The 23,549-nt window shown below is 42.1% G+C and overlaps 3 protein-coding genes across 3 annotated transcripts in view; all 3 read left to right on the top strand.

The window, feature by feature from the left end:
• Positions 1–2,003, top strand: part of elna (elastin a) — a 34,972-nt gene extending 32,969 nt beyond the window's left edge. The window contains exons 29-35 of the mRNA XM_069690845.1: positions 89–205; positions 368–493; positions 666–779; positions 963–1,076; positions 1,249–1,371; positions 1,542–1,667; positions 1,840–2,003. Coding sequence (XP_069546946.1) covers positions 89–205; positions 368–493; positions 666–779; positions 963–1,076; positions 1,249–1,371; positions 1,542–1,667; positions 1,840–2,003 — 884 coding nt within the window. The remainder of the gene's footprint in view (positions 1–88; positions 206–367; positions 494–665; positions 780–962; positions 1,077–1,248; positions 1,372–1,541; positions 1,668–1,839) is intronic.
• Positions 2,004–2,145: 142 nt separating this feature from the next.
• Positions 2,146–14,198, top strand: LOC138616490 (uncharacterized). Its single transcript, XM_069690831.1, has 23 exons — positions 2,146–2,155; positions 2,207–2,284; positions 2,737–2,820; positions 2,902–2,925; positions 3,407–3,457; positions 5,042–5,062; positions 5,159–5,185; positions 5,283–5,297; positions 5,424–5,447; positions 5,625–5,651; positions 5,906–5,932; positions 6,110–6,157; positions 7,218–7,259; positions 7,345–7,425; positions 7,579–7,635; positions 7,883–7,918; positions 8,272–8,340; positions 9,117–9,155; positions 9,752–9,808; positions 10,331–10,363; positions 11,374–11,409; positions 12,165–12,236; positions 12,669–14,198. Exons 1-23 carry the CDS (start codon positions 2,146–2,148, stop codon positions 12,713–12,715), a joined length of 1,005 nt encoding a protein of 334 aa, XP_069546932.1. The 3' UTR covers positions 12,716–14,198.
• Positions 14,199–15,289: 1,091 nt separating this feature from the next.
• The window catches only part of limk1a (LIM domain kinase 1a), a 49,137-nt gene continuing 40,877 nt past the window's right edge, over positions 15,290–23,549 (top strand). Inside the window, exons 1-2 of the mRNA XM_069689857.1 lie at positions 15,290–15,522; positions 18,373–18,472. Coding sequence (XP_069545958.1) covers positions 15,465–15,522; positions 18,373–18,472 — 158 coding nt within the window. The 5' untranslated portion in view covers positions 15,290–15,464. The remainder of the gene's footprint in view (positions 15,523–18,372; positions 18,473–23,549) is intronic.

Below are 23,549 nucleotides of genomic sequence, written 5' to 3'. Positions count from 1 at the left end.
TATTTTTTTACTTTATCTAATTCTATACATTGTTATATTTTATCAGCTGTAAATTACTCATTCAGCCTGATGTGTTTCCCTGGATTAGGAGTTGCAGGAGGTGCAGGAGCAGGGTTAGGAACAGGAGGACTAGGAGGGACCGGAGGAGTGGGAGGAGTACCAGGAGGTGGACAATACTCTGCTGCTGCAAAAGCTGCCAAATACGGTAGGTGAAAATTTAGCACACAAATGGAATATAATTGTTCTGATAGAAAGAATACAATTTTCAGTATTGACTGACTAATAAGTGTATTTTCCCACGTTATCGCTGTATACTATTGTATCCACTGCAAATAATCATGCAGCCTGCTGTGTGTCCCTGAATCAGGAGTTGCTGGAGGGGCAGGAGTTGCAGGAGCAGGGTTAGGAACAGGAGGACTAGGAGTGGGAGGAGGAGTGGGAGGAGTACCAGGAGCTGGACAATACTATGCTGCTGCCAAAGCTGCTAAATACGGTCGGTGAAAATTGAGCATTAAAACACACAAATTCAAATGAACTGATTAGATAGGAAGGACACAGTTTGTAGTCATTATACGTGTATTTTCTAACTTAATCTAATACCATAAATTGTAATATTTTATTAACTGCCAATGAATCATGCAACTTGCTGTGTTTCCCTGGATTAGGAGTTGCAGGAGGTGCAGGAGGTGCAGGAGCAGGGTTAGGAACAGGAGGACTAGGAGTGGGAGGAGTACCAGGAGGTGGACAATACTCTGCTGCCGCCAAAGCTGCTAAATACGGTCGGTGAAAATTGGGCATAAAAACACACAAATGGAATATAATTGTTCTGATAGAAAGAATACAATTTTCAGTAATGACTGACTAATAAGTGTATTTTCCCACGTTATCGCTGTATACTATTGTATCCACTGCAAATAATCACTGCAAATAATCATGCAGCCTGCTGTGTGTCCTTGAATCAGGAGTTGCAGGAGGTGCAGGAGGTGCAGGAGCAGGGTTAGGAACAGGAGGACTAGGAGTGGGAGGAGTACCAGGAGGTGGACAATACTATGCTGCTGCCAAAGCTGCTAAATACGGTCGGTGAAAATTGAGCATTAAAATACACAAATGCAAATTAAGTCATTAGATAGGAATGACACAGTTTGTAGTCATTACAAGTCTATTTTATAACTTAATCTAATACCATAAATTGTAATATTTTATTAACTGCCAATGAATCATGCAACCTGCTGTGTTTCCCTGGATTAGGAGTTGCAGGAGGTGCAGGAGGTGCAGGAGCAGGGTTAGGAACAGGAGGACTAGGGGTGGGAGGAGTGGGAGGAGTACCAGGAGGTGGACAATACTCTGCTGCCGCCAAAGCTGCTAAATACGGTCGGTGAAAATTGGGCATAAAAACACACAAATGGAATATAATTGTTCTGATAGAAAGAATACAATTTTCAGTAATAACTGACTAATAAGTGTATTTTCCCACGTTATCGCTGTATACTATTGTATCCACTGCAAATAATCATGCAGCCTGCTGTGTGTCCCTGAATCAGGAGTTGCTGGAGGGGCAGGAGGTGCAGGAGCAGGGTTAGGAACAGGAGGACTAGGAGTGGGAGGAGGAGTGGGAGGAGTACCAGGAGCTGGACAATACTATGCTGCTGCCAAAGCTGCTAAATACGGTCGGTGAAGATTGAGCATTAAAACACACAAATGCAAATTAACTCATTAGATAGGAAGGACACAGTTTGTAGTCATTATACGTGTATTTTCTAACTTAATCTAATACCATAAATTGTCATATTTTATTAACTGCCAATGAATCATGCAACCTGCTGTGTTTCCCTGGATTAGGAGTTGCAGGAGGTGCAGGAGGTACAGGAGCAGGATTAGGAACAGGAGGACTAGGAGTGGGAGGAGTGGGAGGAGTACCAGGAGGTGGACAATACTCTGCTGCCGCCAAAGCTGCCAAATACGGTGCAATGAATAAGCACACAGGCAGAAATATGACACATTAATCGATAGAATAAACTAAATCTGATAGGAGCTGTACAATGTACAATGTATTTTCTGTCATTTTGTGTTTGTTTGTTTTATTTGATTTTATTCATCAACTGCATATTTGTACTCATTTCCTTGTGTTTAAAGTGATTTGGACAGATGTGGAACAGTTTAAATGTACTGTGCAAATAATCCTACTCGCTCATGTTCCTTTAATCAGGTGTTGTAGGAGGAGCAGGAGCAGGATTAGGAACTGGAGGAGTACCTGGTGGTGTTCCCGGAGGGTTTGGGACTAAAGGTACTGCGTGTGCATGTGTTTGAAAGACAGGGAAACATTATTATCAATTCATGTCACTACTATTTATTTTGGTAATAAGTTACAGGTTAGTTAATCTGTTAAAACATAATAGTTAATGAAACAATTTCAGTTACTTCATCAAAGTAATGTAACTCGATACAATTGATTAATTTTTGATTACTTGTCTAACAAATGTTTTAAACAGAAAACTATCACTTGAAACATCAGTAATGAATTCAAATATTTGTGCCATGTGAGAGTGCAACTTTTTTCTGTCCATAACTCGAATTTAGTCGTCATCATTTTCATCTGGGAGACAACGTTTTCCAAAAGCTGTTTGTGTTGTGATTTAGTAGATAATAATAATAATAATAATAATAATAATAATAATAATAATAATAATAATAATAATAGCAGCATCAATTTGCGTCCCACCTGTGTGCCTCTTGCAGGAGGCGTGACCGGAGTAGGACACGGTGTAGGAGCGACTCCACATACAGCTGTCAGTGGAGGTCCAAATGGTTCTGCTGTACCAGGTAAAACTTACAGTACAGTTCATTTTCTTAGATGTGTCTTTTTTTTTATGCGTCGCGAGTGATCTTTTATTGCTTTTACAGGTCTTTCTGCAACTCCTCAACCAGGTACAGTGAAACATCAACTCTGCATTTCCTCGGACATTTACTGTACACACACGTGCACACCTGTGTTTTTGCAGTAGCTACATTCTGCTGCCACGACCTACAGGACAGTACAACAAACAGACCTGGATCATCTAACGCTAACCAATAACAGTAAACCAAAGGGATACACGTGGTTATTATTATTTTATTTTTTTTTAACCTTCAGACAGCTAACCTGCCTTGCTATTTCCATTATCACACTTTTACCTGGGGTTGAATAATACATCGCCTTTACATTTTCTTCACCCATTTGCTGCCCACAAGACTTAACATGTTGTTTGTATTGCCAGTGCTATCAGCTATTGACCACCTCTAGCTTACAGCCTCCCAGTTGTGGCAGAATCAAGATCCACTTTACAGCTTCTGCCTGTCCTGGCCTCTCTCACTCTGCATCTGTTTAAAGCACTGTGGATGAAACTGGAACCTGTTGTCTTTTTGGCAGGGTCCACACCTATTGCCGCAAATGGCACGACCCCAGAGGTCCCACAGCCGAGTAAGACTTGCTGTTTGCCTGAAGCCATTTTTAACCATAAAAAGAAATATGTAACATTTATTTTACGAGGGGCAATCAGACGGTTCCAACCGTGACGTGAAGGGAGCGTCGGGAAGCTAAAAAACCTTTGTGTGTACGTCTTCCAAGTTATGTCTCGATGAAATTCAGCCCCTCAGTGTGCAGTTACGATTTCAACAGCGATCTGAAACTTAAACAGGGAACGCACATCAAATTGATATAACTTGGAATACTTACCCACAAACGTCAAACTGGAGCTTCCCCCTGCTTACTGCACATCACAGTGCCGCGCTTTGTTTCCGTGCAACAGGCGCCGTCACAAAATGTTTTGATTGCCCGATCGTATGTTTGCTGTTGTTGCAAATTGTAGTTGAGTTGCATGTATTTGCTTCTCTGATGTAGTATGAGTCAGTCTACTGGGTATTTGTGAATGTGATTGTTTCTACCCAAAGAGACAATCGCCTCATTCACTGCCTCCGTATTTATCATCTTAATGACTACAGACTTAAATCACCGTCTGTTATTCAGATGTAAACCATAAAGTAGCTTTACCCCCATTTTATTTTTTGTCCATTCTTAATTTTCAAATTTTCTTGAGCTACTATATTTAAAACTGTTTGTCTGAATCTACATCTGTTTAATTTTGCAGTATGGGAATATAATTATAAATCATATGAACATAAATTACAGCACGAGACTTACATTTTTGGATTTTTATACACAGTTATTCATCTTCTCAAATACTGTTTGGAAAGATGCAGACAAAAGCATCGAGTATGAATTATTGTAGTATTCTGCTTCATTTTGGGACTGTATAGACGGGTATTATTCAATTGCTTCTTTCAGGACTACATGTGCTCTATCTACTAAGTTAATTTGGTCATTCTTCCACCAGCATTATGTGCTCTGTCAAATGCAAGAACATATCCATAAAACATCTGAGCCTCAGACATGATCTTTGAGGCTTCATGTAGTGCTGAAAGAGAAATTGAGTTTACCTGTCTGGTGCCCCCTGATTAATACAATCAGTCATGGTGGCAGTTTTCTCTTTTTCTCAACAGTACTCATCTTGCGCGCTCCTTTCCTTTTTTCTAACAGCTCACTGCGCCTGATAAATTAATTTAATGAATATCATACCAATAATTTAATATATTCATTCTGAAGTCATTCCACGGGTAGTGACTGATTGACCCTCGAGTGTCATCTTCCCACTTCTGATTGCTCTTTGAATTACAGCTTGAATGCTTGCACTGATATTTTGACTTTAGTTTGAGTTTATCAGTGGTTTTTTTTTTTTTCATATGCTGTAGAATACTACCTTGCTTTAGGTTGTTGTTGTGTGTGCCTGAAGTTGACACACAATTTTCTCTTTATATTAAAATGAATTTTATATCCTGCTCTTCGTAATTCCCGTTCTTACATTCCAACATGTAATAAATTAATGTGGTGTTAATGTGTAATTTAATCAATAATGCAAACGTTTTATTATTATTATTTTAATGCAATCAATCTAAACAGACTAACTTTTTTTTTTTTCTTCTTTTTTTTTTACACTTGATACTCGAGGTGAACCTGTGAGAACAGGCGGTACGTGCAAAAATACATCCATGTTTTAGCAGTTACTTCATTTATTTCTGTCTGAACCTGTTTTAATGTGTTTTTAATTCCTGACTCTTTTGACAGTTGCTGGTGGAATTATTCAGCCTAGTGGTAAGTAGCACATATAACACTGTTAATTCTTGTTATTAATAAATATATACGGCTGTGTAGCTTAACAGTCATACTTTTTTATTATTATTATTCACAGCTGGAACAAGTGTTGGTAAATATGATTCTCTCATATTAAGATATACTGTACCCAAAAATATTCAACAGTCTCATTATTTTTATAGGCTTGTTCTCAGATATTAGACGTGATAAAACTTTCCCTTGTATATTTCTGTCAAAGGTGGAGTTGCAGCACCCTCTGGCGGTAAGAACAGTTAACTTTTTCTTTTGCAAGTGGATTCATTATCTTCCACTAATAAATGCACAAAATTCAAACGGATTCGCAAGCAATGTTGTTTTGTTTTGTCTAACCTTTACTTAGTCGCTTAAAATGCTTTATGCTCGATGTTAACTGATGTAACCTTTGCTTGTGTTTCTTTAGTTGGTACGATAGGCCAAGGGCAACATGGTAAGTGTACACTGTCTGTTTTCATCTGTGCTCATTAATAATACTCAAAATGTGGTGCCTTTGCTGAACACGTTAAGTGCCTGAATTGAGAATAAGAAAGTAAAAGATTTTACACAGGAGATCCACTGAAAGTTTAAATTGTCCCGGTTTCTTTGCTGTGTTTTGGCCTTTCTGTTCATTTATATTATTTTGTGAACAGATTTTGCATTTTGGACTGTTCGATGGTTCATGCATTACTTTCTTCTCTTCTTTAGTTGCAACTGGAGTCCAACAACCTGGAGGTGGGCCAACATTTAGACCTTTATTGTTTTTTGTCAGCCCTCAATCTACTGTATTGTTTTGAATATGAAACTTCTGCTTCACATCCATCTGACCACATGGTGGAGACAAACTCAAGTACAGCAGCTATGTTTTTTGGTCCCTGCTGCAGTCTCTCACTATAATAATGTTGTTTTCAGGTGTTGGTGCTGGCGCAGGTGCCAAAGCACCTAAACCATTTGTACCAGGTAAAAATTAAACACCTAATATTATCTCAGATTCTCTTGCTTGTGGTCCACAACGCCTCATTTTCTAAGCTGGTCTTGCTCAATCTATTGCCACAAAACTGACATTTGATGAGTTGTAAATATAGGCACTGAACATTATTGTCAAAATAAACTTTCATAATGTTTGTAAATCTGTAGCAGAAAACTTACAAGTTCCCCATAAAACACTGTTATCAGTGTTATTAAATTTGTAAATGTATTTTTTTGAATCTAATAATGTATATAATATATGATTATGCTCACAGCATCTTAACTCTGTCGAGCCTCGTCCTTTAAGAATCAAAACAACCAAATGATGTTATCAATACACTTTTTATGATCCCCATACATTGTTATAGATCCTTCTGTCACACACAAGCTGTACTTATCTTAGCATGCACATTCTGTCCAGACAGTTATTGACTCAACTTGAATCAATAAAACCACCAGTTTATGTATAAGGAAAAGCTGCATCAGGCCTTTCTCAGCCCAATTATCCCTCCCATAGACTGAGAAGTCATCAGTTTGGTGCATCTGCAAGTTTGCAATTTTAGGGTACCTTTGCTATTCTGCACTTTTTTTAATGGTGTATTGAGACATGAGATAAAGTTTCCAGTGTTTTTTCAACTAACATCGTCAAATATCAACATAAATCTTATTGTCCCTGAGAGGGAGATTTGTTCGACCACATGAGCATCCATACAAGATAATACAATATAAAAACAAAATAAAAAACTGCTCCTCTGTAGTTAAAACGACAGTACTTTAAATAAATTCATTTCATAAGTGGAATCAGACAATAGACTGTCTTTGTGCCTCTACTTTTTTAATTGTTCATCTCAGTTTTTGCGGTGATAAAATGTTTTACAAATTACAATTCAATGGACTGGTGGCTGAATTTAATAACTGGTATGTTATTGAAAGAAAGCTGACCTGATAGTAAAATGTAGCTGAAGAGGATAAAACCAGCACAGACATGCATGGAGACTTTTATTCCTCATTGTATAGAAATGTTGTATTTAAAACACCGTGACCCCCACAGGCGCTGGCGGGTTTGGATATCCCTATGGTGGAGGTTATGGAGGTCAGTTTCCTGTATTTTCTGTTGAACATTTAAAGATTTTGGTTTCACTGCAGTAAGTGTGACTTCCATCGTTCCTATGCTTTAGTACCTTACGGTGCAGGTACTGGACCTGGAGCTGGAACTGGAGCCGCGGCACTGCCCGGGGCGAAGCCTCTCAATCCTCCAGGTACGTTTGTGCTACTCTGCTTTAAACAAACGACTTCCTCCAAAGTTGAACCAAATGGGGATTTCTTCTGGTGTATTTATGTTCTTGGGGATGTTTTTACGTCTTTGCATGCGTAGGCTCGTACGTGATTGTGCTGTGCTTTTATTTTTGTAGCTGTGGGTGGAGCAGGAGGCGGAGCAGGAATTCCACTGGTAGCTGGAGGTTATCAAGGTCAGAACTAACCTGCATTTCTGTGCATGTGTGTGTGTGTGTGTGTGTGAAACTACACATTTCTTTTGTGAACCAAATCATCACTAACTAATTGAAAAACAAGTATAAATACTGCTTATCCCTCTTCAAGATTAAACTTTTTTGGGGGGTTCCTTCACATTGGATGAGCCACTCCCTGACACAAACTGTAGGAGTTGAGCTGACCTTCCAGACAATAATGCTACTTTTCTCTGTCATCATGATTCAGGGGGATACAGTCCATATCAGCATGGTTATAGACAGGGTATGTATGAAAGTAGAGTAGTCTGACAGCACTAATACGCAATGTTCCCCTAACTTAAAAAAAAAAAAAAAAAAAAAAAAAAAAATCGTTCTGCCCACTGCTCAAATTGACAGTTGGTCAGGAGATGCCATCACATCGTGCTTCCTGTGCAGGAAATTGCTGATAAGTTTCTGCACCAGGCAAAGTGTATCAGGCACGAGAAGCTGCTTTGATGAAGGAAATCAACTGGTGTTTAAATGGAGCCGCTATTTTCTGTCTTTCTTTCTCTGGTTTACAATCCTGTGCGGGACACCTGTATGCATACTGTAGGCTCTGTTGCCTCATGTAAACCAGACCTTTCCCTGTTGTGGCAGGTGGTTTTCCATATCCCTCTGGAGTTGGACTGGGAGGTGCTGGTGGTGGAGCCAAACCACCCAAACCAGGTAGTGTAACAGGCTTGTTACTGTTACAGCACATGTGTTGTGAACCTGAGTCCTTTTTTTTCTATCTTTTTCAGCCGTGAGTAAAAATAGCTCTAATAATAGTGGTGTGTATAGCTTATGGCCACTTGGGAGGTGAGATCTTGGCACACGATGTACATAAAGACCCAGTTTTTCAACTCACAGAATATGTGCTCACAGGTCAGATATTCAATCTTTACGTAACAGTTTCCTGAAGAAAATAAAACAACTGAAATTCAATGTATTACAGAATCTATCATCGAATTAGAACCATCCTTTTAATATTTTGTTTGTTTTTAATTGATAAGTTCAAAGGAAATGTGTATTTGTTGGAGGTAATTAACCGTGGCAGCATGAAATCTAAATATTTTACCAAAACCTCTGCAAATTCTAGCTTCACCAAAGGCAGTAATCCCTGCAGTGTTTCTGTACCGTTAGGAATTTGTAAATGGAGCAAGTCAACATCACAACATTTCCCGCAGGAGCCTGATTACCGTTAGTGGGGCTGTGTCGAACATCACTGGGATTGTTTGAAGATAACAAACCCCTGAAGAGTCCTGCCCTGAAATAGAAAAACTGCCACGGGAAGTTCGGATGAGATTGTTTCTGTGGCTTCACCCGAGCGACATGACACTGTAGGGAGTGAAGTGACAATACTGTTGCCATAGAGACATAAAACTTGTAATTAGTTACACTTAGTGTATATCACAAGAACAGAGTTTTCCTCATGATGGTTTATTGGCTTTTGATTCAAACAGGCTACGGCAATCTTGGAGGTGGCGGTGGATATCAGCCAGGTGAGGATCACAGCATGCCTCTTCATATTTTCTGCTCAGTCTCCACCAATGCCTTTTGGAATTTTTTTTAATCTAAAAAAGGTGTTTTATAATGGTGCATATTTTAGTTCATCCGTCTACAACATAATTTACATTTCGCTGTGTGGCTTTGGGTCCGGCCTTCCCTCCTCTTCCTCCGCCTACCACTGATGGATGAACGTAATCACACAGCAGCAGCCGACTGTGCGGCCTCCTCTCACTTCCTCACAGATACTCTATGGGCTTGTCATAACAACTCATGGCCCCATAATGTCCAGAGACATGTCCGCCTGTGTGAAAAGCTGCCACAGATGGTTTAATAACGTTCATTCACCAGCACCATATTTCCAGCAGGAAGGTTTGCCAAATTGAGAATTATATAATGAAGGAAAATGAGGTCAAGTTGTCTCTGTAAAGTTGTTACTGGATTATTCTGTCATAATTTACATCATGATATTTAGTGCAACTTGATCTATGGACAACAGTGATGCTATTGCCAGTTTACACACTTATGACACGTGTGATTTATTGCTTTTTCTATCAATTAATTCCTGAAGTCTCCATTCTGAAATTTATAGGTGCGGTTCCAGTGGCTCCGGGTTACAGAGGAGGATACCCCCAACAGTACTACCAAGGTACAACGACTGACATCACTGTTTGTAACATACTGTGTATTTGTGTGGGTGATAAACAGTTTGGTGTAGAGATCTTTTAGGGGCTCTAGCCGTGCCATGAATCAGCGGAGACCCCCCAACACACGACAAAATAGAGCCATTTATCTTTAGAAGGTGGATGCAAAGGGAGAAGACAGTAGTAGGATGGAGTGTGTGTGTGTGTGTGTGTGTGTGTGTGTGTGTGTGTGTGTGTGTGTGTGTGTGTGTGTGTGTGTGTGTGTGTGTGTGTGTGTGTGTGTGTGTGTGTGTGTGTGTGTGTGCGCGTGTGTGTCAGAAGTGGAGATCTGTATCTTGCAACAAAAAAAAATTAGGTTTTCATCTCAGTACAGCAGATTAAATGGATTCACTTTAATTAATTCACAGTACATTCATATTTTAATAAAACATAAGCCCATGTCAGTTGGCTTGTATCCAAACCTGCTTCCACAGACAAGGATTTAGTGACGCGATGACTCTAACTTGTCGTCCTTGTTTCTGGATCAGGAAGCGGATTAATGGCGAACTGCTACCAGCCAGGTAACATTAGCTGAACGAAGGACAGGAAGGACAAACTGACACGTCGCCTCCACTTTAGAGCACAAAGCAAAGGAGAGGGGAACTGCTGCAGACTGACAGGACGTTTCACCTTCCTCAGCTTACTAACATTCTTCTCGTCCAATCAATGATGAGGAAACCACATCTGGAAAGCAATAGTTGTAGGATGGCTCATCGGATTATGTAGTCCCTCTCTCCTTCCCTTTGTGCCGGCCACTCTCACCTAAACACAACTCCAGCTTCTGCACACTTTGCAGGTTTCCGTGTAACACGTATTATTATCATTTTTCTAGTTAACGTACAATAGAGAGATCTTCTGTATCCTCCTGTCCAACTTCAACATTAAACTTGAAAAGTCTTGATTTTTTTTTTTTGGTAATACGATTTGTTCATGAATTTACATAAGATTCTGCTTTTCTGACCCATTTACTGAAGAAACACTTCATTCACTGGATTTGTTGAAATCAAATTCATTTTGGGGCTTTTCAATTTTAACTTAAAATCATTTTATTCCTCACACCCAACTTGTTAACACACAGGAGGCTGATTTCTTTATCCCTGGATTACTTTAGATATTGCTGCAAATTAAAATGGCAGATTTTATTTATTGTAATCTTTTTGCAAAACAAATCTTAAGACAATGAGGCTGAGCAGTCGGTCACAACTCCCTTTATAAACATTTCTACAGTTGAAATGGAAAAATCCATAAACACCTCTATCTACAAATCTTTAATTAAGATTGTGTGTCTGTGTCTTTTACATGCAGACAGCAAAACTCTGCTCAATTCATTGAGAGCTTTTCTGGACGAGACAGCTCAGCACCAGATTTAAGTGCCTCCCACGTTCTCTAATGTCCACTGTTTTATTCTTACCACATCCTGTCTGGGAAAAATACATCAACCCCTGTGACCAACCCGAAGTGGTTTCATTTTAGCGTTAGTCTGCTGCCGCCAACTCATCTGTCGTTTATCTTTGTCTTTCATGTCGTCTAGGTGGATATGTGCCAGCCCCACTCACTCCTCAACAAGGTACCAAACACCTACATTTCTTCACGCATCCAAAAAAAACCCACCACATTTATGAAGGCACTGTTTAGTGAGCAAGTGTCGGCTGAACCTCGACTCATTTTCCAGTTAGCGTCTTATTAATTCTGCGGCTTGGCAGAGGACGTCAACATGTCTGATTGTTGGAACGGTGTGTGCTTGTCTGTGCAGATGATGCAGCACCACCAGAGGATTTCAGATATTGTAACTTGATTGGTTTGATCTTTCACGGCACCTGCATGGTTTTTTTTTTCTGTCATGAGGTGTGCTGTTGCCTCCCAGCAGGAAGGCCCTGATGGTTCAAACCTGCCCTTCAGGCCCTGATAGTTTAAACTTGGAAGATTTTTTTTTGTCAAAAATTAAAAATGTACTTGGTAACTGTCAGCAGTGAAAATGATAAACTATGGTCTGATCATAAATATTTACATCGTATGGCAGCCCTTGACTTTACATCTTATTTAAGTCACAACTGACACTCAGCACCGCTGTCTGAAATAAATGGTTGCCACATCTTGACAAATTTATTAGGTCGACTGCAAGCTGAATTTAATCTTCTTAGATTTTAAGAAAATTGATGTATGTCTGATCCAGCATTTAAAGTAGGGAGGAGCAGATTGTGTCCAGTTAATTCATCTTCTGGCTAACAGTGAATCAGAGGCCCAACAATGCAGCTGTGTTTTAAAGAGACCAAACCGTGCGGTTATAAACCTAGTTGTTTGTTTGTTTATGTTGTTTTGCAGCTAAAGCAGCCAAGTATGGTCCACTGCAGGGCTTCCTGGGTGGTGCAGGAGGAGGAGGAGGAGTGTACAGAGGTAAAAGATCCATCACACACACAATCACATCTCACACAGGGAGTTTGAGCTTATAAATTACACCGAATCCGGCTGCTGCAGCAGAACATTGTTCAGATAATTTGTGGGGTGAAGTTGTGCAGTCCTAAAGCAGCCGTGTGTAGGATTTAGTGGCATCTAGTGGTGAGGTCACAGATTGCAACCAACTGAACAGCCCTCACCTCATCCTTCCCTCCATGTAAGAGGACCTGCTCCCTGTGGAGAGATGATGGGCTCGTTGTAAGCTAAAAAAACAAACAAACTCCATTTTACACCAATGAAAACAAAGCTTTGACTATTATATTTCCTTTCTGCCAATAGAGCCCTCTAAATTCTACATAGTGGTCCTTTAATGCTGTTTGATAGTTCTGCTGAGCAGAGACTGAACTGTTGTCGTGACGGTGTTTCCTGCAGGTGGCGCTGCAGGATGCCTGGGCAAATACTGTGGGAGGAAGAAGTAGAGGATCTCTTTGAGATCCAGTGACCTCAAGAAACCATGGTGCTACTGCATGTTCGAGAATGTACATTTTACCTGCAAACCCCATGAGACAACCTGTAAAGATGTTTGTTTGTACTTGACTTCAGCACCTGTTTTTATACAAAAACCCACCGACCCAGAATTTAGTTCTGATGTGACGTATGTTATTGATAGTGCCTTTAATCTGTGTGTTCAGCTTAATCAGCTTTAAACTGCACCAGCCTACTTCAAAATACTGTGTGTGTGTGTGTGTGTGTGTGTGTGTGTGTGTGTGTGTGTGTGTGTGTGTGTGTGTGTGTGTGTGTGTGTGTGTGTGTGTGTGTGTGTGTGTGTGTTGTTCGGGCTCATGATTGTACTGTTGTGCGATAGACTGTCTGAACCACCGTGTGACCTACGAATGATTTCCCCTTTCGGTTTTTAATCCTAACACGAGGTGATCTGTCTGAGCTGGCTGCGCTGAGCTGAGCTCGTCACCCCTCCGACGTGTCACAGGGGGTCGGGTTGGTCGAAGCGCGTCCAAAAACTCGTGAAATCTGGCCAATCTCAGCGTCGTTCTCTGGTTCCCCGTTTTCTCTGCAGCTATTTTTAGGCCTGCTGGGTATGAAGCAGCGGGAAGCGGGGCTCCGACCAACCCATCTGCTCTCTGCTGATTCTAGTTGCTGCGCAGTGCAGTTTTCTCAGCATTTTTAACTTCGCCAAACATTTTCTGCTCTTTAATGCTGAAGACAATCAAGGAGTGTTTCATTCTGTTTCAATGAGAGCACAGGGCTGCCTTTTAGTTTAGAGTAGATTAAAACATCCATCAGATACTTGTGGCATGAACAGCGTGTGTTTACGAGTGTTGATGTGTCTCTGTCCTGATGTCTCGGACAGATGGAGCGCTTTACTCTGCTTTGAATGTTTAGTCTCATTTACATTTATGTAACTTATCATTATATGATTATCCACGATTTTTGCACCTGCTTTGACTCATAGCTTTATTGTTATCAGGAACGTGTGGAGATAAAACAAGGACAATCCTTTGCTTTGCATTTATTCACTGTTATTAGTTGTAATACAGATCAATACTTTGTTTAACGGGAGAGTCTGTGTGTTTATGAGGCATCTAATCCCGTTTACTTTATTTACTTGAGCCGCTTTTAAAAGGCTTTACTGACCAAAGGTTAATGAGCGCTGTTGCTAAGCGACCCCATCTCTCTGTGTAACTGTACTGTATTTTGTACTAATTTGATGTTAGCTGGCTTCAGTTCACCTCTCGGTGCTATGTAAGAACTGTCTGTGAGCCTCGCTGGGTCGGACCTGGTCTTTTGTGGCGTGGGATACTCTTCATCTTTATTTAAAACTGTTTTTATAAGGAGGAACAGTGTGGTTTTGCACTTTTTTTATTTCCACGACACACATGTGACTTGTTCCCGGATACCCCGGCATTTTAATAGCTTCAACCAATAACAAAATAAAGTGTGTTTAAAGAACTTGTGTCTTCCTCTGTGTTACTTCTCTTAGTTCATTAAACACCAGCAGCAGCAGCAGCAGTTCGTCCTGATAGTTGGTCAAACCCATCTGACCGGGGTGTCCTGCTGGATCAGGTCTACGTAGCAACAGTATCCTGAGGTCAAGTTGCTGCTGGGGTCCTTTGTTGCAGCTCGGTTCTAGTTTTTCCCCCACTGAACCAGAGACCATCAGATGTAGTGTATTTTAAAATCTGGTATGTGTTTGAGTTCTTCCCTGTAATAAAAACCAACCTCAGATTAAGAGCAGACATTCAGCCAGAGTCTCCGCGGTGACTCTGAAGTCTGTTCTTGTTGTGCCAGCTGGAAATAATGAACTCATGCTGCTGTTCTCTGAGGGTCTCCTGGGAGAACAGCTGACCCGCGGTCCCCATCCTGTAAATGTAGCTTACACTGTGGTTCCATCAGCAGAGGCTTTCGTCCTCATAATGTCCCACTTCAGAAATACCACAGTGTCAGCGTAGACCTGCAATATAAAGCTGTACTACACAGTACTTTTCAACTTCAGACTCATTTGGATTCATCACAGGAATATTTAGCCTCAGTCTGACCAGATCCTTTCACTGCATTGCATTTAAATGTTGATTTCAAATGATTAATTACACTTAAGCTGATTTAATGGTTTTAAAACTGATATCAATTTCAGCTGCTTTAACCATTAAAACTATCTATTCTTCTTCTTTTTTTTTTTTTTTTAAAGCACTCCTCTGTTTTCAGTGAATTCACTTCAACTAACACTTCTACTTCCTGTTTGCTTCAGCTCCTCTCAGTTCAACAGCATGTTAAATATTGTAGCTGTTTCGTGATAATTCATCTGTTTCCTGCTGGAGAATGGATCAATACTTGTAGATATTTCCTAGTTCCTGTGGTGCTGTTTGCTGCACTGTCTTCCTCCTGACGCCTCCTCTTCCTCCTCCTCCTCTTGTTTAAAAAAAAAAAAAAAAAAAAAGATGCATTAATTACCCATGGCATGTTCCTGGTTGGCCAGCCTGAGTCTCCCTCTCTCCGGATCGGCAGCTTCATTGGTCGGCGGCTCTCTTGAATGAAGCGCCGCAGAACCGCGCAGGCAGCAGGCAGGAGGAAACTGAGTGCGCCGCCGCAGGGAGCGACCGGAGTGACACACAGCTACACGACCACCGGGCGGGCTGCGGTGGTGGTCGGACACCGGTTATCTGTCGACCAGAGGCGGCTGGCTCTCTCCCGGAGCTCGGTGTCGGAGCGTGAATGAGGTTGATGCTGCTGTGCTGCACCTGGAAGGACGAACGCATGGGAGAGGAGGAAGGTAAGGAGCTGCGGGGCGGGAGACGCAGAGACAGCGGCGCATCCTGTGCTGCTCAAAACGCAGAGGACCCCCCCACCTAAAGAGTCAGGAAACGTACTGCTCTTCATTTAATGTGGCACTTTGGGCGACGTTCACTGAACAGACATCGGTGTGCCATCGGCCTATCTGCAGGGAGCGTCAGGCTGCAGGTCCATATCGTGCTGCGACTGAAGCCATGTTTTCTCCGGGTTGATGCACCCATCGTGTTTGTATGCAGTGTTCAACCCTCAGGCCATCCACACTCTCGTCGTGTGCAAACAGTCCCCCCCGTCATAACCCAACATCCTCTGCGTCCAAACAGGTCGTTGAATCAGGTCTTCATGCTTTAGGATTTGTGATTAATACAAAATGAATACACCACTTTCTAAGAACCAGAATCATGTTGAAGGCTTGAACTCAAATGATCAACATATTACTGCAGACAGTTTCCTGATATTGAGCTGCTGCCTCTTTCACACCTAATAATATATCTACCATTTATGTGTGATGGGTATGGATTTAATATTGGGAATCAATAGGTGACAACTCCTTCACGTCATTAGAATGTAATAAGCTTGTTTTTTTATAAGTGAACATGATAATGATGATGATAGAAAATGTCATTTGGCTTTAGAACAGGTTTTGTGTTACACTTTATGGATTGTTGTGGATATCTGGTTGGATGTGTTGTCACTGTGTGTATTCTTAGTGCACAGTTTATGAGATAAGATACACTGTGAGTGTGTGATTATCAAGTAGTTGTTAGTCGGGTCCACTGAACTGAACAATAGAGCTTTTATCTGCTGCCCCGCTTTGCATTGCAGAGTGTTTAGCTCATCTAGAAGAGGAGCTGTTAGAAGTATCGGAGATAAATGAGTTCAGACGGGCGGGGCATGTGTCCCTGCACCTGTATAGGTGGTACAGTGTGTGTGGAAGAATGCAGGTGTGTTTCTGTTTGCCCTCAATGTCCTCTCCGGGGTAAAAAAAAAAAAAAGACACAGAAATGTCCCATAGTAACAATAAGGGGTATCAAATGCATTGATAAAGAGGTGAGGTAAGAGCAGGGCACAGGCATCAGCACAAACCGGGCCTGCCTCTTGGCCGATCCGATCCGTGAAGCTACAACAGCAGGGCTGCTCACTCGGGCACTACAGAAACGAGCCGATCACACGAAACCTTCAGCCAGAACAGTTTTCAAATCACCGGATGGTCGGTTAATTACGGCAGCAGCGTCGTTTTATCAATACACTGGCACCAGGCAGGATCCAGATGTTCTGCTGCTGCAGATGTTGTACAGATCTTTGACCTCATCTGTGTTCAGGTCCGCTTGTTTATGGCTGTTTTGCATCCGAGCGATTATGGCACACGCGCGTACATGTTGCCGAGTGCGTTCACAAGGTTTTTTTCTTTCTTTTTTTTTGTTGTTTATGTGGCTGTTTGGTGTTTTTCCCCTTCCGGGGAGTCATATGTGTTACGATGCCCCACTTATTTGTCGGTAATACTTTGTCATAGCAGCCTGAATTATGATTCCTTCACTAGTTTGAGTCTAAAAGACAGTTGTGATGTTGAAATACTGCCTTCAGTGTGCCACTGTTGCTCTGAAGTGACACCGTGTCTTTTAAGTGACGGTTGTGATTTTCCTCTTTGAGTGCGTTGCAGGTTCAGTTCGTTCGGCTCTTGACATTTTGAAGCTTTGTTTGAGGTGCAGGAGCAGCGATGAGTGAAGAGTGATGCAGGAGGGAAGCAAGCATCTGCATCGTCTTATTCTCTGCAAACAGAAGCAGGATCGTCATTGGATGGCATGCATTTTAACTGGTTGCCATGTTTATGTTTGTTGTGACTTTGCCTGTCGCCTCTTCCTGCTCAGGGTGTGTTGTCAGTCAAGTGAAGTGCAGCCACATAAATCTGCACAGTGTGCAGCCTCACGTCTGCTGTTTACTGCTGCCTCGGCCTTTGCAGTGAATGAGAACTCGCTGCGGCTTTCTACTTTGATGCATTTCAGAATAAATTGTCCCAACTCTGCCAGATTGCTTTGTCCTGAAATACTAATCATAATGAACATTTTCCTCATTGGAGAACCGGACGAGGAATCTGTGATCTGCAGCTTATAACATCCACCCCATGGAAACAACTGTAATCAGGGAAGTCGAAGGACAAACTCGGAGACAAGATGTCTCTATTTTTGTAATTCACTTAAGTTATTCTAATATTTGTATTGATTTGTGCTGTGTAAATAATAAAGTTAAAAAAAATGATAACGTGTACAAGCTGAACTTACAGATGTTGCAGCCTGATACAAAAAAAAACAAGATGTGTAATATCCGAGAGTCTATTCGCTGTTTCTGTGCTGCTATTAATCAGATCAGTTAAGCCCAGAAATAATTTGTTCCAGCTTCACAGCTATTAAATCCTAATAATTGCGACTTTTCTTCCTCGATTTCGCTGATTTTCAGTTTCAACTGTCCTCACCGAATGGCAACAACATTGTTCAATATTATTCTTAATTGGAGCCGAGAAGCCAGTTGTCTATAAATATTATGATTTAATAATAAACACTGCAGACTTTCCATGAAAAAGTGTGATGCAACACACCGTCAGTTTCAACTCTGCTGAGTAATAGACTGAGAGCTGCATGTTGGATATCTGCTGCGGCCCGATTGTAAACCAGCGCAGGTGATTTGCATAGAAAGAGAGATAAGGGGCACAGATAACAAGTCACACACACACACACACACACACGATTGTAACAACTGTTATTGATTTCATGTGTAATATACTATAAATGTTGGACATTTGTACTTCCTTTGACTTCTGTGTCTCCTGCCGTTGCAGCTGGAGGAAGTTTGCCCGTGTGTGCGGGCTGCAAGCAGAGGATCTACGATGAGCAGTACCTCCAGGCCCTCAACAGTGACTGGCACACCGTCTGCTTCAGGTACACTTCGACACAAACTGACTGCACACCAGCCTCAACGCAAAAACCCCCGACTTCACCCCTGCACACGTCTTTGAACCCGCCGTCACCAAATGTTCGGCCTCGTGGGGAAAACGGAAGTATATTGTGCCGATGTATCAGCTTTTATATGGAATTTGTCAGCACAGAGTTGCTTATTTACATGTCCAGCCTGTGACGATTGCAAGTCCAATATGCACTCACTTTTAGCTCTGGTTTTAGTCTCCACCGGCTCCGAAGGGAAAGTAGCTCAATGCTCCGCTGGGTTCATCAGCGAGTTGCTGTTTTGTTGGCTGTTTGCTGGATTTATGGAGCTTTTTCTTTGAAAACATCAACCTGCTGCGACTGAAAATGACTCTCTGCAGTAAAGTTATGACAGACAGCAAAAACAACGACTGCCACATTGTTTTCATCTTGTCATTTTATACATTATTACCATAAAAATACAACCTAAAGTGACTTTAAAGGGAGGCGAAGGAGTGAGTCTTCTTGCTGAATTGATGAATCTTGAGCAGAAACAAATTTGTCAGTGAAGTGATTCGTTTTTTGTTTTTTTTGACAGAAATGTAATCAGCGAGTCGTGCTGTTCGTCCTTTGTTGCGTTTCATTCCCCATCTAAGAAAGATGCTGTCATGTTGACGTGGCTTCCTTAGTTCGAGATATCGGTGTTAAAATGCCAACAGAAACATTAATGTTGATGTATTCACTGACTGAGAAACTCAACCAGCCAGAATGTGTGTTCTGACTCGGACAGAGCGTCTGCTGTGTTGAGCTCTGGTATCAAACCTGAAGGTGTTTCCACCGTCTGTGTGTTCGAGGACACAGAAGAAGGCAGGTTTGTGTTTCAGAAGTAGATTCTGGTGAATTGCTCTGCAGCATGTTGCGTGTGGGCAGAGAGGCTGCGTGTGTCTCTGTGGAAAAAAAAAAAAAAATCTATTAACGTCTTTGAATTTTAACGAGTATCGAGTTCTCAACATTTCAGCACCTGAATATACGATGTTGGAGCCTCTTTTTTTTTTCCCCACAACACAGCTCCTGTTCTGAGCGACACACTTTCTTTGACAAAATGATCTTCCAGAAGAGTTGAGTAGAGAGGAAACGTTTCTATTTTTAAATCACATCAGCTTGACTGTCCTGCAGGGAGCGGGTTCCATTACGTTGAATTTGCCAGACTTTAACCAAACTAATCGAGTGTCTCCGGTTGCTTTTCGCCTTCCCTGGAAGTGTCTTATATGTGCAGCTCTTAGTTTGTTAGTGACTTTCTGCGCTGCATGTTGTGTTGAAGTTCGGGCGTCACTAAATCTTCGGATCAGTAAAGTCCCCTCTGGTCGTATGCGTCACACGAAGCTCTGAAGCACGTGGCTAACGTCGAGACTCACAGATGGTCGAGACGCACCGATGGCCGTCGATTGTTTCAGCGCGGCAGACTGCGTTCTTCAATTTGTGGCAGCAGCTGGGAGGCACAGCGTCATCTTTAGGTCAATGTTGGAGTCTTTGACAGTATAGGAAGTGCAAACAATCAATCAGACAGTTTTATGGGAGAATTTCCCTTTATTCAATGAAACTGTGAATCTGTATTCATATCTCGCCTTCGATAGAGGAGATTTCTCTCGCGCTCGGTTTAGCATCACATTAGCGCCCGCGTTGTTAACAAATGTGCCGTGTGCGCGACTATGAGCTTGTCGGGCGTTAAACGAAACGCGGTCAGCTGCATGTCAGGACTTCGGTCCAGATTAACACTCTCTCTCTTTAATACTCCAGTGAGGAGGCCGCACAGCTGGCTTTCAAAGGGAATAGAGGAAGACACTTTGTTGAGACACGCTGATTTAGTGTTACGCCAAAGGCACACCTATGAATAATAAGGAGGTTAATTAGCATCTCTTTGAATCTGTTTCATCTGTGAGGTTGAAATCGTCTCGCTCTGTGAAGCAGTTTGTTGGATGAAAGGTGCTATTTACATAAAACTGAGTTAAGTGTAAAAAAACATATGTTGTTGTTGTTTGCTGCCACTAGATGTTACAGAAGAGCCACATTTCACTGAAAGCACCTTCAGTATTTTTATAGACTCTTGTATATTTTTGTGAAATGCTGCAGTTAAAACATTTTATTTTTATTTATTTTTTTACTCCTGACAGTCTGCTCTTCTTTGATGTATTAAATGTTTATCTGCTTTGTTCGCCTCACTCGGTTCATCTGAGCTGGTCGGCCCGCAGTGTGTAAAACTCCCCGCTCAGTGTGTCATTAATGATTTCCCCCGGCCGGATGTCTGAATGGGACATCGGAGGAGGGTATCTGGGCACAGAGCAAAGTCCATAATGGTTTCATGGTGTGTGTGTGTGTGTGTGTGTGTGTGTGTGTGTGTGTGTGTGTGTGTGTGTGTGTGTGTGTGTGTGTGTGTGTGTGTGTGTGTGTGTGTGTGTGTGTGTGTGTGTGTGTGTGTGTGTGTTTGATGAATACTGACAGGGAGTTACATCTTGACTGCCTCAGTGTGGATGACGATCTGCAGCAGGTCCCATTTCACCTGTTTTTATTTGCACATTTTAGGCTTTCAAAGTAAAAGCACTGCTTTGCATTTCTTTGTGACGTAGCCATCGTTGGGTGTGATGTGCAGTCCACAGTCTGGTGTCGCTGATTCAGACCTGAGCCGGCTCCATCACACTCCTCTGAGGCGTCAGATATCAGCCTCTCTCTGCTCCCCATGTGGTCACACGACACATATCTAAACTGTTGAAGGGATAGGAGCGAGGCCGTGTGAGGAGATCGGTCTGTAAATCACTTCTTCAGGGAGAGCAGGACTGTTCTAGTGAAAGAGGAATTCAAGATGGCTTCGTTTGTTAGACTGGTGGGACAGAAGTGGAACAGACTTGAAGACCCAGATACAACAGGGTTCACGACTTCAGTGGAAGGAAGTCGAGCAGAGAGGAGGAGGGGTGGGAAGGGGGGTAAGGGTGTAAAAGGAAAGTGCCCAGAGAGGGTTTTTTTTGGAGACTGTCGGGGGTCCTCTCTTGGGTGAAGGAAAAATAAAACCCTCAGAAAAAGAAGCAGAGATCCAGGCTTCGTGGGAAAAAAGCTCTCGCTGCGAACTGTTTTTCTGCTTTCTGTTTGTCCCAAAGCTAAACTGCAAAACTCCAGAGAGTTCATCAGGAGTGCAACCGTAACAGTTACTCATCGGCAGGAATCAGTTTTTCATCGATCTGGTGCATCTCTTCATGACGAGACTGCAGCAACGGCTTTTCCATCCAATCAGATGCATTGATTGTAATGTATTTGTTTGTCTTTTGAAATGGGCCTCTGATCCCTTCTGGCCTGTTGAATAATCCAGCCATGATGGTAATTTACCAGAAGTATGAAAAGGAGTACATGGATCGTATGTGCTTAGGTTTCGCCATCGTTTTGGTCAGTTATGAATGTATTATTCTACCCTCAGGGATGAGATGTGGGAACACAGTCAGTCCGATGATGAAACACCTTTTAAACTAAACTCTACATCAGCCGGATGTTTTTTGGGTGAGAAAAAGATGGCGATCAACAAAATAAAACCAAAAATACAACTTCCATCGCAGTTTACAGACTGACTTCCTGCCTGAACCTTATATAACCTTTGACCCCATGACCTCACTTCACTTAATTTTAGTTTAAACTTTCAAACACACTGGTTTAGTCATTTGACTGAAGCAGTCTAAGGTGAACTGTAAACCATGATTGTGTTTGTGAGTTCTTGTGTTCGCCTCATCATCTGCCTCCGTCTGCTGTTATTCTCTTAAATTAAGTCAAAAATCTTAGTTGGTGTCACCTTGTGCTCCAATAAACACTAGAAACAACGAACAAAACTGGACTTAAGCATCTTTTTCTGGTATTTTGTTCGTGTCTTCCCTCTCTCTGCCCCACCTGCTTCAATACATTTTTTTCCGTTTTTTTCTCATTTAATGCTCCACTCAGTTCAGGTTACACTGTTGAACATACCGCAGTGCTTCATTATTTTCTATTATTTAGTCCTTCATTATATATGAAAAGGCCGTGAAGACCCTCCAGATGCTTCTCTCGTGGAGGAGCTCCTGGCTGAGTTTCATTGCCTTCCCGGTGGATTTGAGGAGATTAAGTTAAAGTAGCTCCTGACATTAACACCTGCACAGTACGTCCTTGTGAAAGGACTCTGGAGTCAGCCTCTTAGTGCCTCATGGGAACGAGGACTAAGGATTTCCACTCTTGTGTTTATTGGCATTTTGTTTGATCCTTTCGGTTTCATTGTTTTTGTCCTCTTATTTCAGGTAGTTTCCAGTAACGATGACTAATTCTCGTGTTCATTTTTCTGAAGCTACGTTAACATTAAAACTGCTTTAGAAATGTGAATTTAAGAGACTAAAGCTGCTGTATTTTGTACAGTAGTGCTGCAGTGTCTCTGCAGTGCGCTGTAGCCCTGTCCTCCTCCCAATAAAACGCTGTCTGCTCGACAGTCACTGCCCCAACAGTTGCCCCAAAGGACGACAAAGGTTTCTGCTTATTTAGCACTTTGGCAAACAACCTGTTTTGGTTTTTTTCCCCTCCAGTGTAACGTGCGCGTAGAAAAATGTGCTTTCTCATCAGTGTTTTACTGAATGTTGGTGGTGTTCAGACTATCGTGTTTTCCGTAGTCAACAACCGGCATGCAGCTGCTCTGAAAAGACGTGAGGTAAAACAGACGAGGCTCCCTTTACTGAAGGACGAGCTGGCGTTACGCCTGCAGCTCCGCTGTGCTGGAGGACACACTCGGGTCTCCGTCTGTCCTTCTGCACCTTGACTCACCTCTGCAGGACAAACATCCGCAGAAACGGCTCACTTCTTCTGCTTTAAAAAAAAAAGTGTGTTCACAGGGCAGGTGTGATCGTTCGTTGGTGCAGTCTGGTCCGTGCGACTTAGTGATAGAGTGAGGTTGAGTCAGATGCAGGCAGACAGGGCTGCAGTGACTCAGCTGTTTCCACCTGCAGATGAACTCTGCCTGGTAACAGAAGCTGCAGCACACGTGGAGGCAGCCGCGGACGATTCATGTGCCTACGGAGCCAAATGAGAAAATACATCTTGA

The sequence above is a fragment of the Brachyistius frenatus genome, unplaced genomic scaffold (genome assembly GCF_029030835.1).
Source record: "Brachyistius frenatus isolate BFR_SWC_R1_liver_20210118 unplaced genomic scaffold, ASM2903083v1 Contig_1, whole genome shotgun sequence".
Lineage (NCBI taxonomy): Eukaryota > Metazoa > Chordata > Actinopteri > Embiotocidae > Brachyistius > Brachyistius frenatus.
Note: the sequence above shows the minus strand (reverse complement) of the source record. Positions and strands in the feature narration are given on the sequence as shown.

What these genes read in the sequence shown, in the direction of transcription:
- LOC138616490 (XM_069690831.1), top strand. An exon ending in AGTTGCAGCACCCTCTGGCG is followed by an intron (nt 5,448 to 5,624) that starts GTAAGAACAGTT and finishes GTGTTTCTTTAG; the next exon opens with TTGGTACGATAGGCCAAGGG. An exon ending in GAAGCCTCTCAATCCTCCAG is followed by an intron (nt 7,426 to 7,578) that starts GTACGTTTGTGC and finishes TTATTTTTGTAG; the next exon opens with CTGTGGGTGGAGCAGGAGGC.